The sequence below is a fragment of the Cavia porcellus genome, unplaced genomic scaffold, assembly GCF_034190915.1.
Source record: "Cavia porcellus strain 051 isolate PalLab524CR breed Dunkin Hartley unplaced genomic scaffold, mCavPor4.1 scaffold_5, whole genome shotgun sequence".
Taxonomy (NCBI): domain Eukaryota; kingdom Metazoa; phylum Chordata; class Mammalia; order Rodentia; family Caviidae; genus Cavia; species Cavia porcellus.
Window position 1 is genome coordinate 30,117,587 of NW_026947488.1, and position 25,111 is coordinate 30,142,697.

The window sequence follows — 25,111 nt, forward strand, 5'->3', positions numbered from 1 at the left end:
CAATGGGCCATGTGCCCCTTCCCGTGCAATCGCAGGCCAGGGCGGGTAATCCAGCTGTCTCCTAGCACAGCGGGCAGAGCTATCACTCCATGTGGTTCCAAAAGGCAGCAGGAGAGGGTAAGACCCTGCGTGTGAGCTGTGCTTGTGTCACATAGCGAACATCCTGTTGGCCAAAGCATGTCACGTGGCCTCATCTAGCAGGCAGAAAAATGATTTCGTTTTGTTTTTATTTTTGAGATGAGGTCTTGCTGTATAGCCCAGGCTGGCCTTGAGCTCATTCATTATGTAGTCCAGGCTGGCCTGGAACGCACAGTGATCCTTCTGCCTCAGCCTCTTGAGTGCCAGGATTATAGACTTCTACCATGTTGACCTTTTAAAACTACACATACGTGGATATGGGGCAGTGGTGCAGCATTTGCCTGGCATTCGGGAGATCTTGGGTTCCATCCTCACTGTCACAAAGTACATATATGTTTATATGAAATATATTTGATCCTATAAAATTACTACTGCATATCTAAAACTGGCCCTGCAGATCACAGGCTCCTGGCAAAAGTGCTTGGTGCTTGGGGCCTCCAGCTGTCTCCCCTCTCTCTAGGTAGCTCTGCCCCGCCCAGTCTTTAAGGCTGAGCTGGAGACTCTTCTGACCCTTTGTAAGGTCAATTTTAAATGTAAAAAGAAACTTTTAAAGCTTGTATTTCTAACTCTATTCAAGGATGGTAGTGGGGAGGATGGGACTGGGAAGTGTAGCCTGTTCCCACAAGGACAGAATTACAAAACAGCTCGCCTTGACATCCCCCATGCCAGCTGCAGCTTGTAAGATAAGTATAACCCAGCCAGACAGTGCATCTTACTATGTTTTGCTTGCTTTCAAATTTTTACCTTAAGAACAGCATGGCTCAGTCTTAGACAATGATGGATTCTTCCTGCTTTCCATAACCAGGACCTTGTTATATGATAGTAACCCCAATTAGCTTACATAACATAAATTCTGCCTAGCAAAATGTAACGAGGCATGCGTAACCAACTATAAAAGGTCCTGTTACCAGCCTTCTTCATACTTCCTTATAGCCTATTGCACTTCCTGCCTAAAATATGCATAAATGTCTGTTTTTCCCCAAGATAGGTGTTTTAGTTACTTTTTACTTGTTGCTGAGACAAAATACCTGAAGCCCAAGTTGGGAAAGGAAAGGTTTATTTCTTACAGTTTTTGGAGGTTTCAGTCTACACTCAGTTGGCTCCAAGGCAAGTGGGCATGGCTGGGCCACAGGCTGGGCCACAGTTCATGGCGGCTGCAAACAGCAAGCAGGAACAGGCAAAGAGCAAGACACACCTTCCTGCCATTACATCACATCCTGGCTCCACCCCTATGTGGGTGTAGCACTGACACCATCAATCCAAACACTAGACAATGAACCAATCACAAATGCACAGTGCAAACTTATGAGGCCTGGGGGACACAAACATAAAGCCCTGGCCCCCAGGACTCATGTAAATCCTTTATACAAAAGACATTCCACCCCTGGCCCCCAGGACTCATGTAAATCCTTTATACAAAAGACATTTAGTCCACCTCCAAGAGTTGCCAAAGTCCTAAGTTTCAGCATTGCTGGACAGTCCAAGTCCCAAGTCTCCTCCAAGATCTATGGCAAGCTGTTAACTGTAAGTGCCTGTACAAATGAAACAAGGTTAAACATTTCTGAAATGCAAAGGCACAAGATAAACATTACCATTTCAAAAGTTACAAACAGGAATATAAAGCATTGGAAACAAAGTAAGTCCAACATCCAATAGTACAAACATTAGGTCCTAGAGTTCCATGCTCAGCATCTGAAGCAAACTGATTGCAAGCTCCAAAAGGCTTGGGTGATTCCACCCTCAGGGCACTTCCAGAGATTTCAGCTCCCACAGCTTCTCTCTTAAATCCTCTCTGCTCGCTTTTTGCAGCTTTCCTGGCACATTCCCGGCTTTTCCAAACTTCTGGGGTCTCCACTGCACCTTTGGCTTCACCTTTACATCTTCACAAATTGCCCTCTCAGGGGCACACTGCTTGGCCTCCCAGACCCTTTACAATCAAGGTGGAAGCCGTCTTACCCTCAGAATTCGTGTATTTTCCTTGCACCTAAAATCAGCACCTTGTGGATGCCACCAAGGTTTGCTGCTAGCTGGAGCAGTAGCCAGGCTTTTCTCTCTCTTGGTTGTAGGGGTCAGTTGCCTGGATCGCAGGGCTCTGTTTACCTGATTGTGAGAAAAAGCTTCTCTATGTTGTCGCCATTCTGGAATCTCATGTGGCCGCTGTTGCCATTCTGGAACATGGCTCTCTGCAGCTTTTCCCTCTGAGCAAATTCTTTCACCTTTGTAGTGAGGCTGCACAGGGTGGGGATTTGCTTCCTGGGATGCCCTGGGGCCATCTTTCTTATCTCTCTGTTTCTCCTCTGGACTCAAAATCTCAACTCTGTCTTTACAATCCACAGCCTTCCTGGAATTTTCCTTCTGGCCAAATTCACAGTATTGCAAATTATCCTGCTGGGCTCTTATCTCTTGATTTGCATAAAGCTGGCTAAAAGCCCCCAACAATAGCCACGCCACAACTCAATATTTGATTGCTTTTAAATTTCCTTTTCAAGATTAATCAGTCCATTGCCTTTTGTCTCAGTCTCAGGCAAAGTCTCTGGGCAGGAGCAAAATGCAGACAAACTTTCTGCTAAGCCATAACACACATCATGTGGAGTCTAACAACCAATGCAGTCCTTCTTCCCAGCAGAAACCTCCCAAGCCTGGTCTTTACCATCCGGCTTTCTATCAGCCTTCTGGTCTCCTGATCTCTGACCAGAATTTCCTATACAGAACAGCCTTAGCTTCTCTAGTTCTATGCATCCAGGTGACATGTCAGAACCTTTCCAAATTCTGCCCACAAGCCATTTCCAAAGCCTCTCAAGAAACATGGTCAGGTATAGTCACAGCAAAAGACCCCACTCCTGGTACCAAATTCTGTCTTAGTTACTTTTTACTCATTGCTGAGACAAAATACCTGAAGCCCAAGTTGGGAAAGGAAAGGTTTATTTCTTACAGTTTTTGGAGGTTTCAGTCTATACTCAGTTGGCTCCAAGGCAGGTGGGCATGGCTGGGCCACAGTTCATGGCAGTTGCAAACAGCAAGCAGGAACAGGCAAAGAGCAAGACACACCTTCTTCCTGCCATTACATCACATCCTAGCTCCACCCCTATGTGGGTGTAGCACTGACACCATCAATCCAAGCACTAGACAATGAACCAATCACAAATGCACAATGCAAACTCATGAGGCCTGGGGGACACAGACATAAACCATGACAATGGGGCTGACGATTTGGAACTGAGATTTCCATCAGTCTGCTAGCATAATAAAGCTGTATGCCTTCCTAAGTTCCTCAGTGCTGTGTCTTCTGACTGGTTGGTTTGGTCCTGAATCCCACGATTTCTTGGCAGAGTGGCCTGCTCTGTCTTGTGCTGCTGCTTGAAGTCCCTGTAGAAGGTTCCCAAATGCAGTTGGTTGGGTGACTCCCCCATCCCTGCGTGCTTGTTTCAAGAGCAGGTCCCTGACCCTCCCCAGACCTGAGTCAGAACATTTGGGGCCCAGTGTCTTCATACAAGAGAGAATCCTTGTGCTGGGGAGACTTGACTTGTTGGGAACTCAAAGCTTGTTTCTGACTGTGGAATTTGATCCCAGGCTAGTGTGAAAGGGGTACATAAGCTATGTGGCAGGGAAGCCTGGATGGGTTCCTGAGGGTGGGAATTCATCCTCAGAGGTCCACAGCAGCAGCCAGCTTCCTAGAGAAAGGAGAACAGCCTCGATCTCTCATCCTCTCGCTTCTTTTTTTTCGATCTTTTTTGAGACAGGGTCTCACTATGTAGTTCAGGCTGGCCTTGAGCTCACTTTGTAGCCCAGGCTGGTCTTGAATTTGCAATGATCCTCCTGCCTCAGCCTCCCAAGTGCTGGGATTACAGGCATGAGCCACCAAGCCCAGCCATTTTTTGAGACAAGTCCTTGTTCTGTAGTCCAGGCTGGCCTTGAACTCACTATGTAGGCCAGGCTGTCCTCAAACTCACAGTGAGTCTCCTGCTTCAGTCTCCTGAGTGCTAGGATTATAGGTATGTGCCACCAAGCCCAGCTCTCTTATCTGGCTTTCTGTTTCTTCACAGCGCTTAGAACCACAAGTGGGACACTGTAGGCCTTGAACTCTCAGCAATCCTCTTGCTTCAGCCTTCATGCATGACTTGGAGATTGATTTCATTCTTAATAGACATTTTTACTGAAAATCTGTTGGTTTTTCAGCACTTTGAAAAAGGCATTCATTTCATTGTCTTCTAGTTTTCATGATGGCTGTTGAAACATAAGCCATCAGTTTGTTTTTTTGTCTGCTTGTTTTTGCTGAACTGGGACTGAACCCAGGGACTTCACATTGAACTGTAACCTCAGAGCTTTTTTATTTTCTACTTTAAAATAAGTTGCTAAATTGTACAAGGTGGGCTCAAGCTTATACTCCTCCTGCCTCAGCCTCCCAGAGTGTCTGGATCATAGGCATGTGTCACTATGCCTGGCTAGAGTTTTTTTTTTTTTTTTTTTTTTTTTTTTTTTTTTTGGTACTGGGGATCAAACTCATGATCTCATGTTTAAAAGCAGGCACTTACACCTCTGCGCTAAACCCCTGGTCCATAGCCAGAGCTTTTGAATTTGGGGGGGCGGGGTACTGGGCATCTAACTCATGACCTCATGCTTGCCAGGAAGATGCTTGTGCCACTGAGCTATATCCCCAGTCCTGAGTTTGATTTTTGATTATTATATTTATTTGTTTTAAAGGTTCTGATAGAAGCTGGGCATAGTGACATATACCTGCAATCCCAGCACTGGGGAAGCTGAAGCAGGAGGATTGCTGAAAGTTCGTGGCCAACCTGGGCTACATAATGAGTCCAGGCCAACCTCAACTATATAGTGAGACCTTGTCTCAAAAAACCAAAAAACTTCCAAACCAAACCAAACCAACCAACCAAACAAACAAACAAACAAAAAAATAAAAATAAAAAATGGAATGAAATCTCTGCGGTCATTCAGAAGTGAAGCATGCCTGTAATCCCAGTACTCTGGGAGGCCGAGACAAGAAAATGGAAAATTTATACCCAGCCTGAGATGGGACTATTTCAGTTGGGGTGACATGGGTTTGATTTTATTATTTGTTTGTTTATGTATTGTAACTCAGGGGCTTCAAACTGAGCTACAACTTCAGGCTTTGAGACACAGTCTCACTGTAGCGCAGGCTGTGTTTGAGTTTTAGACCTCATACCTCAGCTTCCCTTAGTGCTGCGATTTAAGGTATACACTCACCACACCACGACTTGCTTTGATTTACTTTGTAATATGACATTCTGGCGGCTCCGCGAAAATGCTGCGGGAAAGAACGATGCAAAAGAGAAGCAAAGAGCTGGAAGAGGAGGCTGGTTCCCGTCCCAAACGTTGGAGAACTGATGGAGGCGCAGTGGATATCTCGGAGGAGGTGACAGCTGGGCATCTGCTCTATAGCCAGGGCCCACAGGATCTACTGATCTGCGGGATCAGTGGAAGAAAAACGGGGCAGGAAGATGGAAAGGGCTCCCAGCCTTTGCCACGGGAAAGCAAATTCCCATCAACGGATAAAGAAACAGAGCTGTGGCTTGCTTGAGGGCCAACTCCTGGGCCTGTCACGCCTGGATTCAGAGCCACCTGGGTGGCCTTGGGCATTTCCTAAACGGAGCCTTCGTCTTCTCCTTTGCAAACGAACCCGAGGATCAGGCTGATCACCGATGCGCCGGGGTCTGGGTGAACGAGTGTAGACCTGGTTCATAGGGGAGCTCCACAGAGTCCAGGCAGTAGCCGGTCCCCTGCAGGGAATCCGGCAGTTTGTTACCCCGCGGATCCGCCCCGCCCACGCGGCCTCCAGGCACCGCCCCCTGGGGCACCGCCCCTTCTGAAAGGCCCCGCCCTCCTAGCCCCGGCCACGCCCCTCCAGGGCCTGCCCAGCCAGGCCAGTTCCCTGGGCCCTAGCCTCTCCGCCTGTGGCGTGGGTCGCCTGGTGAGCCCGGGTCGGGGAATCTGTGCTCAGTCCGGGAGACCGGGTCGGGTCGCACAGGACAGAGGACCGAGCGCCTGGGACCACCGAGACCCCGCAGCGGGGTGAAGGCTCTGGGGCAGTCTGGGCGCTTGCGGCCCGCCGCCAGGTGGGCCGCGCGGGAGTCCCGGATGAGAGTATAGTTTTCCGGCTCCCAGGCGTCCCATTTCCGGAGCCGCCACTTTCACTTTCTCTTCCGCCCAAGCTGCCTTCCTCAGGCCTCCAAATGACAGGATCATCCCGGGTGCGCGTGGCGTGAAGCTGACTTCCCGTGCCCAGCGGGCGCCTGGGCAAGAGTGGAGGACCTTCCCCGGGGCTCCAGGGCTCCGCGGGCTCGCCCGCTCCGTTTCCTCTTTGGCCTACTGCGGGGTGGGCCTCGCGTCCCCCGCCCTCCACTGTCTCCGCCGGGCTCCCGGCGCCTTCCCTAGCCCGGGCGGGGCCCGGGATGTGGTGCCGCCAGACTGCCGCCGGGAACTCCGCAGCGCGGGACTGATCCGCTGCCTCTCCCAGGTGACCGGAGATAGCGCTTTCCAGAGCTGCTGCCCCTAGGGGGATGGGCGCGGCCAGGCCAGATGGACGAGAAGACCAAGAAAGGTGGGCGCTGACTGGAGGGGGCGGCCTTCGGGCGGGGATGACACTGCACTACCCCGCCTTGCCGGGTTTCCCGCCGCCCAGTTTCCTCCCTTGGGGCCCTGAGGTCTTGGGTCAGCTCCGAGTTGAGGTTGGGAACCCCTTGAAGGACGAGACTCCCGGGCTGGTGGGAAGACAGATCTCGGTGGGCCTAAGTGTCCCGGGCCTTGCCTCTCCTCCAGCCCTTCCCCGCTCTGTTCTTAGAACCAATCGCAGAGACCTGTGGGACCTCCCCTTTATTTTCATTCACCCCTTCCTCACTGTCCTGGAGCCCCCTAGCTTTGGTTCTGAACTTATTTCTTGCCCCGGCCTTGCTTGGCCTTCACTGTTACCACCTGGCACACTCTTCCTGCTGAGCTTGGCAGGTCCAGCTGTGCCACCTTCAGGTCTCAGCTTCAGTGCTGCCTCCAGGTGGAGGGGTGGGGTCCTCTCTCATCTCCTCATCCTGTTTATTCTCTTGCCAGCATGGACCGCAGTCCAACTTGCCCATTTCTTGTCAGACATGTTCCCTTCTGCCTTGTAGCGGGATTGGGATGACTGGGCGGAGAGGGACTCTTGTTTGTCTTAATCCTTGTTGGATCCCAGTTCCTGGAGCAGTGAGTGGTACAAGTAGGAGCTCAGTAAATGCTTGCCAGGTAAATGAATGGATGTATGGAAGACAGAGAGTAAGGGAAAATGTAAGCTGAAGGGACTAGGGTGAGGAGGGGTAGGATCAGAGAAGGCCTCCTTTGCAGGGAAAGAGACTTTTCAGTGGGTCATGGGAGGATTTGTGGGTGTACAAGGAAAGATTGGAGATCACCTCCTTCAACACCCCCTCACCCTTAGTGCCCTGAGTCAGTGCAGTGTTAACCAGCGCATCCTACCCTATTTCAGCGGAGGAGATGGCCCTGAGTCTTGCCCGGGCGGTGACCGGAGGGGATGAGCAGGCGGCTGTGAAGTGTGCCACGTGGCTGGCACAGCAGCAGGTGTCCCTGAGTGTGCATTTGAAGCCGGAGGTCCCCCCGACACGGGACATCAGGTGAGGAGTGCTTGAGGCTTAAGGCTTTGTGTACCCCAGCTTTTTGTTTGTTTATTTTGACTTTAGCCCCTAGAATAGTTTTATTTTTCCTCCAATCTAGGGGATTAAACCCAGGGCCCATCCCTTTTTTGTTATTTATTTATTTATTTGTTTATTTGAGACAAAGTCCTGCTGTGGCGTTCAGGTTGGTCTTGAACTCACTACATAGAGCAGACTAGCCTCAATCTTGGGTAATCTTCTGCCTCAGCCTCTGCAGTGCTGGGATTACAGGCATGTGCCACTACCCCTGGCTCTTGTTTTAGTTTTTATTTTGAGACAGGGACTGGCTAAATTTGCCCAGTATGGGCTCAAATTTGCCATCCTCCTACCTCAGCTTCACAAGCGCTGGGATTACAGTCTTTTGCCACCATGCTCGCTGACAATAGTTTTTTTTTTTTTTTTTTTTTTTGGCCTTTTCATTTTTACCGGTACCAGGGATCGAACTCATGACTGCCTGCTTGCAAGGCAGGCGCTTATGCCACTGAGCTAAATCCCCAGCCCCTAACAATAGTTATTTTTAATAGCAAGTTCTGGTGTCAGGAGCCTTAAGAGCCTCAAATCTTGTAGTTGTCCCTAATCAACTGTGAGGAATAGGGCAGGTTTTTCACCTTTCAAGCTTTGTTTTCTCTTTTTGGTACTGGGAATCAAACTCAAGACCTCATGCTTGCCGGGCAGGCACTGTGCCACTGAGCTATATTCCCAGCCCTGTTTTCTCATTTTTAAAATGGGACAATAACAGTAGCCATCTCAAACTCAAAGGAAGTATATTAGGTTGTTAGGCCTCATAGAACAAAAAGGATGTAACAGTAGTAAATAAATCTGCACTGAAGGCAGACAGTGTAGGTTTGGAGGTTCTGCTCCCCATATCTGCAGATGGTCTTCCTGCTTATGCCTTGTGGTTCTGTTGTTCATGGCTTTCCTTCTCATCTTTCCTTCATGGCTCAAAATAGCTGTTCCTACTGGCAGCACATCAGGAGGAAAGGGAAGCTCCTCATAAAAAAGGAAGGCAGCATGCAAGGCTTTGGTCTCATACCCAACACTGAAAAAACAAGCCTAACCAAGAGCATACCTGAGGTTGTGCATACTTGGCCCTCATTCCTATGAACCAGATGTCAGTTTGTTCTCACAGCTATATGCAACTCAAAAGGAGGCTGTGAAAGCACCCAGGTCTGCAATTCTAGACTGAAGGGCGTGCAAAGGAGAAAGGGAGAGGGACACTGCCAGCCTCTGCCCCGAGGCTTCAGTGCCTGGCACATGTGGATCACTCAGTAAATGTTGATGTTTGTGGCTTTTTTTTTTTTTTTTTAACCGCATTTTAAAATTGCTGTATGGTGAGATAATGGTCATTTAGTTTTCCTGGTGAATTGCATTTGATTTTTTATAACAGTTTTATGGAAATAAAATTTACTTCCATGTAATAGCTTAGTCTCTCAAAGTACACATTGTAATGATTTTTCACGTGTCAGAATTGTGCAGCTTTACCCATGGTCAATTTTAGATATTTTTATCATTCCATAAACAAAAGGCAAGTCTGGGTATATAGCTCAGTGGCACAGCACTGGCCTGATGTGAGGCCCGGAGTTCAATTCCTGGTACCAAAAAAAGAAAAAAGAAAACTCAGAGTCAGCTGGACATGATGGTGAATGTTTATAATTCCTGCATTTCCTGGGAAGCTGAACCAGGAGCCACACCTATGCGATTGCTAGTGACTTAGACCTTGTCTTAAGTAAAATACAAAAAAGAAGGTGGGGATGTAGCTCAGTGCAAAAGTCCTAGGTTCAGTCCACAGTCTCTCACATAGACAGAAAACCTAGTCATCTGCAGTCTTTCCTATCTTTGACCTTCCCAGCCCAAGTGGATCTGTCTTTTCTGGAAACTTCATGTAACTAGATCCTACAACACTTAGGTTTTTATACCCAGCTTCTTTCACGAAGTATTGTGTTTTCTGGATTTGTCCATTTTTGCACATATCAGAACTTTTTCCTTTTTATCATCAAGGAGCAATTGTCTTGTATGGGTAAGTTGCATTTACTTTATTCATTTGTCAGTTGATTCTCATTTTGGGGCTTTGTGCTTTTTGGTCATGATGTATAATTTTGGCATGAAGCTGAGGACATGTGGGTTTGAGAAGCAGGGCTGCTAGGTGACAGTTTGCCTCTGGAGGACCCACCAGACTCCCTGCTTCGGCCCACCCTGCCTTCTTCCCAGAGGTGCAGTACATGGGCTCCAGCTTTTCTCATCTCTAACGCTTGTTGCTCGGCGCCATCCTAGTGAGTTGGGAGCAGTATCTCATTGCAAGTTTGGTTTGTATTTCCCTAAATATTTGATAACAGACGTTGGATATCTTCTCAGGTGTTTATTGGTCATTTGCATCTTTTCTTTGGAGAACTGCCAATTCAAGGTTTTTTGCCCATTTGTTAAACCGGGTTTATCTTTTTATTGGTCAGCTATGGGAGTGCAGTGTTTTGTTTGTTTTTATGTTTTGTTTTGTTTTAGGCTTTATGTTTTCCAGGCTGGTCTTGAACTCACAATACTCCTGCCTGAGCTTGCCTGGTGGTGGAATTATAGGCATGTACCATCCTACCCAGTTTTGCAGGAATACTCTATATATTCTAGAGGAAGTGCTCATCAGATGTGTAATTTGTAAAGTGTTCTCTCATCCCATGGGTTCTTTTTACTTTATTTATTTATTTATTTTTTTGGTCTTTTTCATTTTTTATCGGTACCGGGGATCGAACTCACGACTGCCTGCTTGCAAGGCAGGCGCTTATGCCGCTGAGCTAAATCCCCAGCCCCCTCTTTTTACTTTATTAATGGTGTCCTTTGAAGCACTATATATATATATATATATATATTTTTTTTTTTTTTTTTTCTTTTTGGGTTTATGATGTCTCATTGGTCTGTATTTTTGTTTCATCTTTTTCCTTTTTATCGGTACCAGGGATCGAACTCACGACTGCCTGCTTGCAAGGCAGGCGCTTATGCCGCTGAGCTAAACCCCCAGCCCCTGATCTGTGTTTTTGGTCGTAGTTGAGAAATCATTGCTGTGTTCAAAGTCATAAATATTTACCGCTGTATTTTTTTCTAAGACATTTACAGTTTTAGTTCTTTGTCCATTTTGAGTTAATTTTTGTATGTTGTGTGACCAGAAGTCCACTTCATTCTTTTGCATGTGGCTTTGCAGTTGTTCTGCACCATTTGAAAAGACTTTTTCCTCCCATTTACTCATCTTTAGCACTCCCAGGAAACACTGATCATAAATGTGAAGCTTGATTTCTCTTTCCTTTTTTTGAGACAGGGTCTTGCTATGTAGTTCAGGTTGGCCTTGAACTCACTATGTAGCCCAGGCTGGCATTGAATTTGTGATGATCCTCCTGCCTCAGCACCATGAGTACTGGAATTATAGGTGTGTAACACCATATAATTTTTTTTTTTTTTTTGTCTTTTCTTTTTTATCGGTACCAGGGATTGAACTCACGACTGCCTGCTTGCAAGACAGGTGCTTATGCCGATGAGCTAAATCCCCAGCCCCAACACCATATAATTTTTAATACCACGAAGAAGTTCGAAGGTATTGTCTTCAGTCATATGTAGAAGTAGATTTAGCTGGGCATACTGGATCATTCTTCTAATCCCAGCACTAAGAGGATGAGGCAGGACAACCATTTCGAGTTCCAGGCCAGCCTGGGCTACATAGCAAGACCCTGTTCTCAAAAAAAAGTAGAATTAAATATTTCATTTAAAGTGACTGCCAAGTGCTAGGGATACAGCTCAGTGGCACAGCACCTACCTGGCAAGCATGAGGTCCTGAGTTCAATTCCTAGTACCAAATAAGTAAATAAAGTGGCTGCCAGAAGCCAGGTGTGGTGGCCATCCCAGCACTGGGGATGCTGAGGTAGGAGGTTCAGAGTCAGCCTGGGACACATATTGAGGTCCTATCTTAAAAAAATAAAAAAATAAAAAAGTGACCAACTGACCTACAGAATCAAAACAATCCCTATTAAAACCTCAGTTTATTATTTTTCAAAACCAGATAATTTGATGGAAATTCAAGGAATCCCAGATAGCCAAACTAATCTTGAAAAGATCAAAGTAGGCTCACACTTCCTGATTTCAGAAGTCCCTACAAAGCTCCAGTTTGCTTTTTTTGTGTGTTAAACATGCTCTCAGTTTGTAGACAAGCTAGCCTTGAACTTGCTGTGTATCCTGGGCTGGCCTCATCTTACAGGGATCTCTTTTGCCCTAGCCTCCCAAACAGTGGGATTACAGGATGTGCACCACCATGCCGGGCTCACCCGGTCTTCTTGAGTTCCCTGCTGACCTCAATTTGATCCTCCAGTTAACTGGCATTGGAGTCTCAGAAATACATGCTGCTGCTCCTGGCTTGGTGGACAGCATCTGCTAGCACCCTGCTCCTCCTGTGTAGCGTGTGGACCAGCAGCAAGGGCAGCACCCCGCCCCCACCAGCTCTGTGTTCTGAGACTCCTTAGCAGCCGGCCCCTCACATATAGACTTGCTCTCTTAGCTTCTGGACATGAAGCTGATGGGGTCCAGCAGTCAGCTGGTGTGCTCCCTGACCTGACCTGTTTGCTCCCTGACCTGTTTTTGCCAGTTGAATTTATTATGGTAACATAATTTAATTGGCTTTTACCTTGGGCAATAAAACAGAGCTAAAGACTACTATGTCAGTGAAAACTAAGCTGACTGTTTTAGAAAGATGAGGAAAAAGACACGCCTGTAATCCCAGCACTCTGGGAGGCTGAGGCAGGAGGATCATAAATTTGAGCCCAACAATTTAATGACTTAGTGAGATCCCATCTCAGAATTTAAAAAAGGGTTGAGGATGTGGCTCAATGTGAAGGCTCTGGGTTCAATCCCTAGTACTCCCCCAGGAAAAAAAAAACAAGTCACATACACACACACACACACACACACACACACACACACACACACACACACACACAAAATTGCGACCACTTTAGGGCAGAACAATTGTAAAAAAAAATATGTGGTAAAAATCCAGAGGGTCTAAAATGTACCAATAAAATCCGATTGAAAAAAAAATCCAGAAAGGTTCTGTACTCAGCACTTTGAGAGTTTAAGTTCATCATTTGCTCTTTATTTATTTATTAGTTTTTTTTTTTTTTTTTTTTTTTTTTTTTGTCTATTTACTTACTTTTTTTGGTTTTTTGAGACAGAGTGTCATTCTGTAGCCCAGACTGGCCTTGAACTCAGTGATCTTTCTGCCTCAGCCTCTTAAGTGCTGGGATTATAGATAGGTGCCACCTTGCCCAGCCTTTTTTTTTTTTTTTTTTTTGGTACTCGAGATTGAATTTATGACCTTGTGCTTAACAGGCAAATGCTTGAGCTGCTGAGCTAAATCCTCAGCCCTCCGCCTTATTTTTGTTTATAGTTTCTTGTTTTTGAAAAATGTTTCACATGTAAAGTAGATGGTAAACTTTTGCCATCTCTGCCTGCTTCAATGTTTCTGTATTTTGTTCTCTCAAGTTCTTGATGGTTGGGTTTCAGAATCATTTTATGAATAATTTGGAGAGTATTTCCTGGAATATTTTCTTTTGGTACAGGGCCTCACTAAGTGACTGAAAATTGCCCAGACTGGGCTTCTGCTTGTGATCCTCCTGCTTCAGCTTCCCCAGTGCTGGGGAAGTGTGTGTTACTGTGCAGAGCACATAGCATTTTTTTTCCCCCGCCTCCACTTTTTCCTGCCTGCCGGCTTTTCCTCTCTCTTTCCCTCCTTGAGTTTTCTTTCTTCCCTCTTTTTTTCTCTTTTTTCTTCTTGGCAATCCTGGGGATTGAACCCAGGGATTATAGGTATGTGCCACTATACTCAGCTGCAGCATTTTTGAATTTCTTAAGTCTCATTCTTTTTTATTTTTATGCCATTAATTGTGCTCTTTTGCTCTCTAAAGTTTTCCTCCATTCTAGATTAATGATTTATTAATTGCTACCTCATATAGTCAGTATCTTTTTTCTATGACTCATAGTTAGGGCAAAAGGTTCAGTTAGCATTTGTGTGTGTGTGTGTGTGTGTGTGTGTGTGTGTGTGTGTGTGTGCACATGCGTACATGCGTGCAGTCCTGCGTGCATGCCTGCATGTGTACAAGGATTCAAACTAGGGCCTTAAACCTGTTAAGTGTTTGCTTCATTGAGCCACTGCAGCCAGAGGCCCCTTGTGACCTCCCCAAGCGCCTGCTTGTCTGTGATGGCTTCTCATTGCCCTAGCTTTGCCAATGCAGTGTCTCTCCCTGTACCTCCCTGAAGGTGTGGGTTAGACTCAACTGCTGTTCTGTGCTCCACATGTGTCCTTTAGGCTCTTCTTGTTTCCTTTTAGCCCTTCATTTTTATGCTTTTGATCTTTCATAAAATGTTGAGGATCCTTGAGAAAGTTGGTACTGAAGTTAGCTGGGGGTGCAGCTAACCAGTAGAACTAGCTTAGCATGCATGAGGATCTGGGTTCCCTCCCCAGGACTACAGAAATAAATAAAATAAAATAATAAAATAAATCACTTGGGAATAATACTGCTTGATTTAAAGCCTGCCTCTACCAGTTACTAACTGCTCACTGCAGAGGCTGTGTAACATATTTGTGTCTAGGAAAGGAACGGCCAGCACCTATCTCCTGGGCTCATGACAAGGGTTAATAAGCAAATGAGTTCATGGGCATCGAATAGTCTTGGCACAGGGTTGTGACAGCTGTTGGTTAAGGAGCCAGGCGAGAAGGCAGAGGAGTATGGAGAGGTAGGGAGGGCCCAGGCGGCCTGGGAGTGCGGGGAGGGCTTGCACAGTGACCCCAGGATGGGGGAAGCTCCGCAGCAAGGGACCAGCGTCCTTGCCCTGCCTGTTCTCCACAGGCTGTGTGTGCGCGTAGAAGATGCCCACGTGCAGACTGTCACCATCTGGCTCATGGTACGCCCTGACATGACAGTGGCCTCCCTCAAGGACATGGTGAGTTGAGGGCCAGGCCTAGGGGAGGCGCCGTGGGCTCTGCTTCTGCTCTCCACGCGGCCCCTCCCTGTGCACCCTCTTCTGTCCACTTCCAGGTATTCCTGGACTATGGCTTCCCCCCCAGCCTGCAGCAGTGGGTGATTGGGCAGCGGCTGGCCCGAGACCAGGAGACGCTGCACTCCCATGGGGTGCGGCGGAATGGGGACAGCGCCTACCTGTATCTGCTGTCAGCCTGCAACACGTCACTGAACCCGCGGGAGGTGCAGCGCCAGCGCCAGCTCCGGATGTTGGAAGGTGAGGCCTCACAGTGGCTTCTGGTTAAGACCCACCCAGGGCTGTCCTGGGGTGAGAGAGGCCATCAGACGTCAGCGAGGGAGTGTTTCAGATCCATTTCAAGGACAGCTGGCTTTGGGAGTGGCCCCGCATTCAGTTCTTGCTCTGATGGTTACCAGCAGTGTAGGTGTTGAGCGAGTTTAATTCAGCTCCTCAGTTTCCCAAATTTGTATGTTGTGCCAGGTGTGGTGGCGCACACCTGTAATCCCAGATTCTGGGAGACTAAGATAGGAGAGTACCAAATTGGAGGCCAGCCTGGATTATACACTGAGTTCAAAGCCATCCTGGACTATATAATGAGACCCTGTCTCAAAAATACAATTTGTAGGGCTGGGATTTAGCTCCGTGGCTCAAGCACTTGCCTGGCAAGTGTGAAGTCATGAGTTCAATCCCCAGTAGCAAAAACGAAAACAAAAAATGCAATTTGTAAATTGGTTATGATGGTCATTCTCACATGTTTACTCTGTGCTTTTTAGTTCTGTAATATTTCAGACCTCTAGAAAAGTTGCAGAATTGTTTAAGAATGTATGAAGAGTTCATGCACCTTTTGTGTGGAGTCCCCGGATAGCAATAATTTACCATGCTCATTTTGCTTTATCATTTTGTCTTGTATAAAATTATTTTCAGAACAGTTTGAGAGATGCAAAATAATGCCCTTCGTCCTAAAGCTTAGGTGTGCACTTCCTTAAAAAGAGAGCTGTTTTTCTCATGCTACTGTGTGTGACTTCAGTTGAGGAAACTGATGTTGCTGCAGTGCTTGCCATTTTTGTTTATTTTTGGTGGTACTGGGGATGGACCCCAGGCCTTAGCACGCTAGGCAGGCCCTTTACTACGCGCTACCTAGCTCTTTGTGAAATTTCCCACGAGACAGTGTCTTGCTGGCCTTAAATTGCTATCCTCCTGCCTCAGCCTCCCTAGCAGCTAGGGCTAGAGGCGGAGACCTCCACAACGAGTCTTACTTCAGTTTTGCCAGTCTCACCAGTGTCTGTCTTTCAGCTGCACATAGCACTGCGGGCCTCTCCACATCTCCTGGATTTCCTTTGATTGACTGGAAAACTTGTGGCCAGTTTCTTTGGTTGGGCGAGTATTTCCTCAGGAATGATTCTGTTGGGCTGTTGGCCTGCCTAAGAGCTGACATGTTCCTCTCTGCCTGGGGTGCCTGGCTCAGGAACATCACGGCTGGGCTAGGGACAGGGCCCTGGGGAGCTGGGGTGCCCATCCTACTGCACACAGGGCTGCCAGTAGCTTAGATAGGCCAGCTTAGGCTGTGGGCACAGAGAACAATCTGGATTCCACCCTCCCCGCAGATCTGGGCTTCAAGGACCTCACACTGCAGCCAAGGGGCCCCCTGGAGCGGGTCCCTCCCAAGCCCGGGGCGCCCCAGGAACTTGGAGGAGCAAAGCCCAATGGAGTGCCTGAGCCCCCACCAGTAAGCACCGCATGTGCTCCCCAGCCTGGCCTGCCCCTGCCTGCCCACCCCACCACTCACAGCCCCTCTGTGGCAGGTGGGCTGGCAGTGCCCTGGGTGCACCTTCATCAACAAACCCACCCGGCCCGGCTGTGAGATGTGCTGCTGCGCACGGCCCGAGGCCTACCAAGTGCCTGCCTCGTACCAGCCTGATGAGGAAGAGCGGGCACGCCTGGCTGGTGAGGAGGAGGCGCTGCGTCAGTACCAGCAGGTGGGTGTGAGTCTGGGACACCGCGGATACTGGACAGGAGGCTGGGCCAGGAGGAGAGCCGTCTGTGCCACGCACCCCACTCGTGCTGCCTTGCTCTCATGGCCACCTGTGACCTGCCCCGATGGGCTGAGATCCCTCCCTGTTATGACATACAGCTCTCCACACACTGTGCCCGTGCCTTGATGCCTGCTCTCTTTGTCCACAAGTGTCATGGGCTGTGAGCTGAGCACCCTTCCTGTGACCTTGACCACATCTGCACTGTGATCACTCCTGCCTGCCTTTGACCTCATCCCGAGCTCCACTATATCTAACCCCCACCTTCCTACACCCACCTTCTTGTGACCCTGGTTTCTTTTGGTCCTTGGGAGGGTGACCAGGACAATAACTGCCTTCTCCCTTGGTGACACAGCACTGATCACGGTACCCCAGGCTGACCCCAAGTGTTACCACCTCTCACAGAATACCCTCTCCATTGCCACTTCGTTTCTCTGAGACCCAGTGCAGGCCTTGCCTGACCCATCTTGGTTCCTCCACAACATCACTGTGCACCTGGCTTTGCCACTGCCCTTGACCAGGCCTGCCTAGTACCCCTGCAATTCCTGCCTTCCCGTGTGGGCCCCCCACCTCCCTCCCTCTTTACCTAGACCCCCCACACTCAGACCTCCCTACCACCATAGCCCATCACCTGGCTCCTAGGCCCCTGACCACCTGGCCGCCCCACCACCCTGAGGGCTGGGACCCTCCTGGCTTGAGCTCAGACCCTGACCTCCCAGTGGCCCCCACCCATGTGCCCAGAGGAAGCAGCAACAGCAGGAGGGGAACTACCTGCAGCACGTGCAGCTGGAGCAGAGGAGCCTGGTGCTGAATGCTGAGCCCGCCGAGTGCCCTGTGTGTTACTCGGTGCTGGCGCCTGGCGAGGCCGTGGTGCTACGGGAGTGTCTGCACACCTTCTGCAGGTGCGGCCCCACTCAACCCCACAGTGGGCCTGTGCTCACATCCCACTAGTACCCACAGAAGCCTCAAGGCAGGCCATCTCTGTCTGTTGATGAGGAAAGGGAGTCACCCAGCTCAACAGAAGTTTAGGGGTGAACCTAGACATTCACGCTCCAGAGCTTAAACCTTTCTAGCTGTTTGGCCTATGGGAAGGCACTGGGGCCCTAGCCCTTAAGCCTGCCTTAAGCCCACCCTACAACCCCCAGTCTCTGGTGGTGGCCCCTCTGCCCTGGGGCTGGAAAATGTGCTTTTTTAAAAAGCCACAATGTGATTTGTTACATGGCAAAAGCTAATACATGGGGCCAGCTGGCCTTCTGTGGGGGTCCTGGTTGACTGCATACTCACTCACTGGCCAATCTTATAAATTCTGTGAACTGCCAAGGAACAGTGGGCTCTGACCCCTGTGGTGAGGAGTGTCCAGTGTCCCTGAGCAGGTTGTACTGGAGCAAAGGTCACCAGGTCTGGCCTGTCCTGAGAGACCAAGGAGGTCCTTTTGGTGGGTGATGAGAGGGCCTGAAGAGACTCTTGTGAGTGGCATTGAGGGGTTTGGGTTTGTTCTGGATGAGGTGGGAGGCTCCAGGGAGACAAGTGGCTGAATGCTGAGTGTGCTTTAGGGCTAGGGAGCCTGGAAGAGGGTTCCTGAAGGGGGCATGGAACAGGGCAGCAGGGACTAGCAGGTGGGCAGAGGTGGGTTCTTTGGTGACAGGTTGTAGAGAACTGAGAAGGGAGGGTGGCTGGCAAGGAGCCTGGGATCCTGTGGAGGGGACATGGGCTGACCTTGTCCTCGCCTCCCCAGGGAGTGCCTGCAAGGCACCATCCGCAACAGCCAGGAGGCGGAGGTCTCCTGTCCCTTCATTGATGACACCTACTCGTGCCCAGGCAAGCTGCTGGAGAGGGAGATCCGGGCGGTAAGGAGAGGAGGATGCTGGCTGGAGTGCAGGGACTGGACTGAAAGCACCTGGCAGGAGCCTCCCCATACAGGGTTGCTGGGCCCAGCAGCTCAGGGTTTAGGGGAGCAGCTGAAACTTACTGGTTACTTTAATTCCTTCCTGATGGAAAACAGAATGGGTGAGAGTGGGGAGAACCCAGTGTGTGGCTGCAGGTCAGATACCACACCCCCTCCCCACTTCTTCATCTCCCTCAGGGACATAGTCAGTTTCTGTCTCAAGGGCTACAAAAGATTGCAGTGGAGATGGGTGTGATGATGGTAAAGTAGCTTGACATATGGAAAGCCCTTGCGTCAGCTTTTGTCCTATAACAAATCACATTGTGGCTTGAAACAGCTCAGCCCAGGAGTCTGGAAGTCAGTGATTCTGTCTGGGCTTGGCTGGGTGCTTTTGGTCTCTTTGGCTCATGCCACACTCCTGTGGGCTTAGCAGTGGGTCCCAGTGATGGTTCTTGTGGTCTCTGGCATAGCTTGGGCCTCCTGCTTTGATCCACTTCAGGCCCTGTTTGCCTAGTGATGGTCTCAAGGGGCTTTGGGAGTCTAGGGGTGGGAGCCGTCTGCAGATCTCTGACCCATGTGCTGCCATATCATTGGCCAAAGCAGTTCACATGTGTAGGCCAGAGTCCGTGTGGGAGGGGATGGGAACAGCAGTCTAATTTAGGGCTACCCACTCGTGCCCATGTGTGTTGTTGGTGAATGACCAGGTGTCTGTTGCCCTGACAGCTGGTGACTTGAGCAAGTTCTTGGGCTTGTTTGAGCCTCCTTTTCCCTGTCTATTACTTGGATTGGTGGGGTGGATTCATTGACTTCAGCTGCTGGCAAATGGCTTTCCTGGAATTGGGCATTGCAGGTTTCCAGGCTAAAATGTGGAGATGGGAGACCCCACCTGGCAGCCACAAACACAGACCCATTTCTTTTTGGCCTCTCTCTGTGATGCTTAGGAGAAGGGACAGGGAGGCTGAGGGGATTTTAATCTAGCTAGGGCTTCTGAGCAGGTCAACCAGGCCCCAATGCTGCATCTGCATCATTCTATCTGCTAGGGTGCAGGCGTTCCTTGTGATGGGTTGTTGAGTTCATAACTTTTATGTCTTGAGAGCCTGCATGGCTATACCAGCTTTTGATGGTTTGTCACAGAATCTAAAAGTCATTTTAAATCTGTGGCATTATAACCTGTGTGTGCCTCTTCCCTTAGTGAGTCCAGTGTCTTAGTTCGTAAGGGACATTTCATGGAACATTGTGTTGGTGCTTCTTACATGGGTGCAGTTTTGCAGGATAAATTTGCAGAGGTGGAATGGGTACCAAAGGCTCTGATGAATCTGGAAAGGTGGAAGTGTCATGGCCATGTTTTTTTCTCAGAGTGTGATGTATTAAGATCCCATATCATCTCTGTCATTGCAGTGTTTTATTTTTTGCCCAATTTCTTTATTGTAAAATACATAGCCTGAAAGTTACTGTTTTAATAATTTGGGATTGCACAGTTCTGTGGTATCAAAATACATCCACACTGTTGTGTAGCCATAACCACCCTCCATCTGCTGAGCTCTTTGCATCTGCCCTTTGAATTCCATTTTTAAACACTAGCAGGATGCCAGGCATGGTGCTGCATGCCTGTAATTCCAGCTTTGGAGGCTGAGGCAGGAGGATGTTACAAGTTCCAGACCAGCCTGGCCTACAAAGTAAGCTCAAGGCCAGCCTGAACTCATGGTGAGACCCTGTCTCAAAAAGACAAAACCAAAACAAAACAAAACAGTGGCAGAGAGCAAAGAGCTGGGGACTAGGATGGAGTTTAGGGCTGGGGGCTTCTGGGGAACATGTGGTGATGGGGCCGGAGGGGTGTATCTGTTGTCTCTGAACCCTGAGCAACGAGAATCTGGACTGTTGGCAGCTCCTGCCCCCTGAGGATTACCAGCGCTTCCTGGACCTGAGTGTCTCCATTGCAGAAAACCGAAGTGCTTTCAGCTACCACTGCAAGACCCCCGACTGCAAGGGCTGGTGCTTCTTTGAGGATGACGTCAATGAGTTCACCTGCCCCGTGTGCTTCCGAATCAACTGCCTGCTCTGCAAGGTGGGGCTGAGGGCCTACAGAGCCTGGGTGCCTCATCCTACAAGGCCCTCAGTGCCTTTTTTTGAGACAGGATCTCACTATGTAGCCCAGGCTGGCCATGAACTCACTACCTTGAATTCACAGCCTCCCATATGCTGGGGTTACAAGAGTGTACCATCACCCCTGGCTTGGCCCTCAGTGCCTGATCCCTAGGAATGGAGCTGTGGTATCAATCTGAATGTCCAGTTTAAGGGTACATACCAGTAAGAGCCTGGCTTGGCCCTGAAGTGGCCTTGACCCCATAGAATAGGTCCCTGCCGGAGCTCAACCCTATACTGGCCTAACCCAGTACTGAGCACTAATCTCAGCTCCAGACTCAGCCCTGAGCCTGAACTGAGCCCACGTGTGGCCTAGTCACAGACTGAGTTCTGGTTCCATACTGGACCCTGACCGAATCCAAGTTCCTAGGCTGACTTCATACCAAGGCCACCCTGAACTGAGCCCAGGCTTTGTACAGAGCCCTGAGGCTGGGCCTGAGCCAAGCCCATCATAGCCTCAACTTTTGTCCACATCCAGATTGAGCCCTATATGATCCTTCCACAGGCCTGAAGGACCTTGGTTATTTCTGTGAAGGTGTGGGGTGGGCAGACAGGCCTGGAGGTGGGAGAGGAGCCATAGCCTGGGGAGAGGTGCCTAGGGCTTAATCAGATAAGCAGGTATCATCATACATGACTTGGCTTCCCTCCCTGGCCTCCTGCCCTACACATCCAGAGGCATTGAATCCTTGTGCCGATGGCTGCTCCACCCCAGCCCTCCTAGCTTCTCAGACCCCTGGGGAACCCTCTCACACCACAGGCCATCCATGAGCGCATGAACTGTAAGGAGTATCAGGATGACCTGGCACTACGGGCTCAGAACGACCTGGCTGCCCGGCAGACCACAGAAATGCTGCAGGTGAGGCAGGTTCAGGCCTAGTGCCTGGGGACCAAGCTTTGGGCGCTTTGGAGAAAGGAGCAAGTGTCCCTGGGTCTCGGACCTCCCTCTTCCCACACTCCCATCAGGAGGTGGCCTTAGGCGGTGGGCAGATGAGGAGCAGGGAAGGGTCTGGATGCAGGAGAGACCCAAAGGACGGGGCGGGGGGGAATGTTGTGTTGGGAGCCAAGAGTAGGGTAGGCTCCACACTGAGCACTGCCCACCCCAGGTGATGCTGCAGCAGGGCGAGGCCATGCACTGCCCGCGGTGCCAGATTGTGGTACAGAAGAAGGACGGCTGTGACTGGATCCGCTGTACTGTCTGCCACACTGAGATCTGCTGGGTCACCAAGGGCCCACGCTGGGGCCCCGGGGTGAGTCCTCCAGGAGCAGAGAGCTTGGCTGGTGTGGGCTTTGCCACAGAGAGGGCCTTGCAACAGCTGCCACCAGGGGTCCACATCTAACCCCATACTTGCAGTTGTGTAGCTCACATGGTTGGAATTTGTTTACATCTTTTTCCCCTGGCATGGGAAACTGAGGGCCACTCTCATTTAGCTAGATCTCTAGCCTGGTTTATTTTTTAATTTTGAGACTGGGCCTAAGTTGTGCAGGATGACCTGCAGTGAATGATCCTCCTGCTTCAGTCTCTTGAGTAGCTGGAATTATACCTGTGTGCCACCATACTAGACACGTTATGGCTTTAAATGGATTAAAAAGTATCTAAGGGCTCGCAGAATAGCCCAGTGACATGGGCTGATGTGGTATACACGAGGCCCTAGTTCATCTGTAGCACTGGGGGGAAAAAAAAGGACCATAGTATTTCAGGGCAAGTGAGAGTGATGTGGGATCACACTTGAGCATCTGTAAAGCCAATTCCGTCAGGGCTGTGTGTGCTCGCTTGCCCCTGGCCCTGGCTGCCTCTGAGGCCTGCCCACAAGCAAGGACAGCCACAAGCCTCAGTCTGGAGTTGGAAGTTCCTGGCTCTGGCACTTACAAGTCATCTCTAAGTCTGTTTTTTCCCTCTGTGAGATGGGTGTGACAGCAGTGCCAAATGAAAAGGTGCGGAAGTGTTCATCAGCTGCTGTCCTTGTCTGGGATGCATTCCTGGAGCTGGGGGCTCATGTCACAGTCAGGCAGACTTGGAGACAGATGGGGGCAGCAGGAACGCCGTGCCAATGCATAACATAGTGCCTGCTCCAGAGCCCAGAAGAGGCCTTCCCGACTGCCTCCCTGCACATCAGGAGGCCACAGCCCAGAGGGGCAGCACGAGCTTAGCGACGGAATGACGGGTAGTTCATCCTCACCAGCCTGATGCCCTTCTTCCTCCTTCTAGGGCCCAGGGGACACCAGTGGGGGCTGCCGCTGCCGAGTGAATGGAATTCCTTGCCACCCAAGCTGTCAGAACTGCCACTGAGCTGAAGATAGCTGGGTTCCCACGGACTCCCCGTTCATAGGCAGTAGTTCATAGGCAGGGCTGGGCGAGGGGCATTGGGCTCTGGTTTCTGGGCTGTGAGACATCCCTGCAGTTAGCCAACCCTGCAGTGGCCTGCCTGTGCCTGCTGTTGTGCATCACATCTGCCAAGCGCCTGTGCCCTTCCCCTGGGGTTTGCTGGCCAGACCTTTCTTCTGCACAGCTCTTACCCCTGCCGGACACCATCCCTAAACACATCCCTGGCCAGAGGGTGTGCTGCCCAAGTGTCTGCCAGCACCGTGAGACTATACTCTCCCACCCCCTACGGCACAGCACCCTCCGCACTTCCCGGCTGGCTTCGAGGTGACTGCTGTCTTCACCGTTGGGGGCCTCAGCCTCTTGCTGCTGTGGACCTGCTCAGGGGGAGGCAGACCGGGCTGTATGAGAGCACAGCCCACTGGGTCTGGTGCTGCATCTCACCTGTGTAAGATTAAAATGGTTTTCCAGGAAAGGCTGCATGTGAGGTCCTTGCAAGGGTGTGAACATCATGGGCTGGGAACACAGAGAGGTACTGAACTCCGAACAGCATCAGATGATCTGCTGGCTCTAGGACCACTGTGCCAAGTGAGTGTGCGTGCGTGCACACACACACTCAGGTTGGGCAAATTGCTCTTGGGCAAGTCACATCTGGGATTGGTAGGGAGCTAGGAATGCAGTGAGACTGTCAGAAATTCTGGCTGTTCCCTTTGACCTCTCAGTGGGCACCAGGGATAGGGATAATTCTGGAACAGATGAAGCTGCTGTGAGGGAGGGAACTCCATCCTAGTTTGCAAGATGGCAAAGTGCCTGTACCCACTCTGCTGGTCTGCACAGATGCACAGACCTGGAATGCCTGTCCGTGTAGTGTGGCCCACCTGTACCTGGCGCCCTGATGAGACCTGGCATCTGATGCCTACAGACGGTCTGCACTGTGATGTGATCACAGCAGAGGCACCTTTGCTGTTCAGGGTCTGCTCTAGATGCCAGGGTGTGTGGTGTCAGGGATAGGCAGGTGTGTTCCAGCATCTGGAACAGCACTGTCACTGATTATCTTTGGATGCCAAAACGTAAAAGCTGACCCCAGGCACTGTGGACAGACAGCAGAGAATGTGAGTGAAGCAAGTGCCTTTGCTGCCAGCATCCACACAAATACCTTGCCACTGCTGCCCAAGCATCTCCATAGTTGTGACCCCAGGCCACTTGGGCTTTACTGTCTCCACAGCCCTCACTGTTTGGTCAGCTGCTGTTTTTACACTGCTTGTGTTCCCCTCAGCCTTGCACACCATGTGGAGTTTTGACACAAACTGGAAATCTAGTGATTCAATGCCAAAACTACTCAAAGTGAGCAGCAGTCCCTAGGGGCTGGGGATTTAGCTCTGTGGCATAAGCGCCTGCCTTACAAGCAGGCAGTCATGAGTTCGATTCCCGGTACTGATAAAAAGGAAAAAGACAAAAGTTAGCAGCAGTCCTACAGGGCAAAGCAGGGCTCGGTTCCAAAAGTCACTGTCCTGCAGATCCTAGCTGCAGAAAAGGACTCGGGGTGCTCATACTTCTGCCCAGGCAAGTGCAAATCCAGTGGCTCCCAGGAGTCCACCACTCAGGCTGTCACGTGCTGGGATGGCAGAGGACCTGGGGAAACAGGAGTTCAGTTTACTAAGGTATGGGCTAAGTAGGAGCAGCCTGGAAGAGGTGCTGCCCTGTGTGTCCACCCTCCCAATAGCTCACAGGATCTCATCCACATTTTCACACTGCTCCCTCCACCTCCAGGTCCCACCCTGGGAGAGTTAAATTAGCTGGTCTTTCTGGTGACCATTCAGTTGCATCCTGAACAAGACCAAGATGTCTTCTGTGCCACATATCATCTTTCAGTTCTCCAGTTACCAAACTAATATTCATTCTTTATAGTCAACTGTCAACGTCA

General features: G+C 50.0%; 1 protein-coding gene and 1 long non-coding RNA gene across 3 annotated transcripts; one reads left to right on the forward strand and one right to left on the reverse strand.

Moving 5' to 3' along the window:
- Positions 1-1,178: 1,178 nt before the first annotated feature.
- Positions 1,179-5,932, reverse strand: LOC134476024 (uncharacterized). Its single transcript, XR_010047436.1, has 2 exons — positions 5,362-5,932; positions 1,179-4,362 (listed from the first exon to the last, which is right to left on the reverse strand). It is a non-coding gene; the product is annotated as an uncharacterized LOC134476024 (long non-coding RNA).
- A 209-nt stretch (positions 5,933-6,141) lies between these two features.
- Rbck1 (RANBP2-type and C3HC4-type zinc finger containing 1) lies at positions 6,142-23,662 on the forward strand. Of its 2 annotated transcripts, none has more exons than XM_003476752.5 (12): positions 6,142-6,715; positions 7,625-7,769; positions 14,681-14,774; positions 14,870-15,068; positions 16,415-16,536; positions 16,613-16,786; positions 17,582-17,742; positions 18,576-18,687; positions 20,611-20,790; positions 21,625-21,723; positions 21,971-22,114; positions 23,074-23,662. In XM_003476752.5, the coding sequence occupies exons 1-12, from the start codon at positions 6,694-6,696 to the stop codon at positions 23,152-23,154; spliced, it is 1,533 nt and encodes a 510-aa protein (XP_003476800.1). In that variant the 5' UTR covers positions 6,142-6,693; the 3' UTR covers positions 23,155-23,662. The 2 variants fall into 2 exon arrangements, with proteins under 2 accessions (XP_003476800.1, XP_063104641.1); XM_063248571.1 differs by lacking the exon at positions 6,142-6,715 and adding an exon at positions 11,274-11,379 and having other exon boundaries at positions 7,624-7,769.
- Positions 23,663-25,111: the final 1,449 nt, after the last annotated feature.

Excerpts from the sequence above, each read along its gene's own strand:
- Rbck1 (XM_003476752.5), top strand. The coding sequence starts at position 6,694 with ATGGACGAGAAGACCAAGAAAG. Across the intron at positions 14,775-14,869 it reads TGGCCTCCCTCAAGGACATG|GTATTCCTGGACTATGGCTT; the intron begins GTGAGTTGAGGG and ends GTCCACTTCCAG. Across the intron at positions 16,537-16,612 it reads GAGTGCCTGAGCCCCCACCA|GTGGGCTGGCAGTGCCCTGG; the intron begins GTAAGCACCGCA and ends CCTCTGTGGCAG.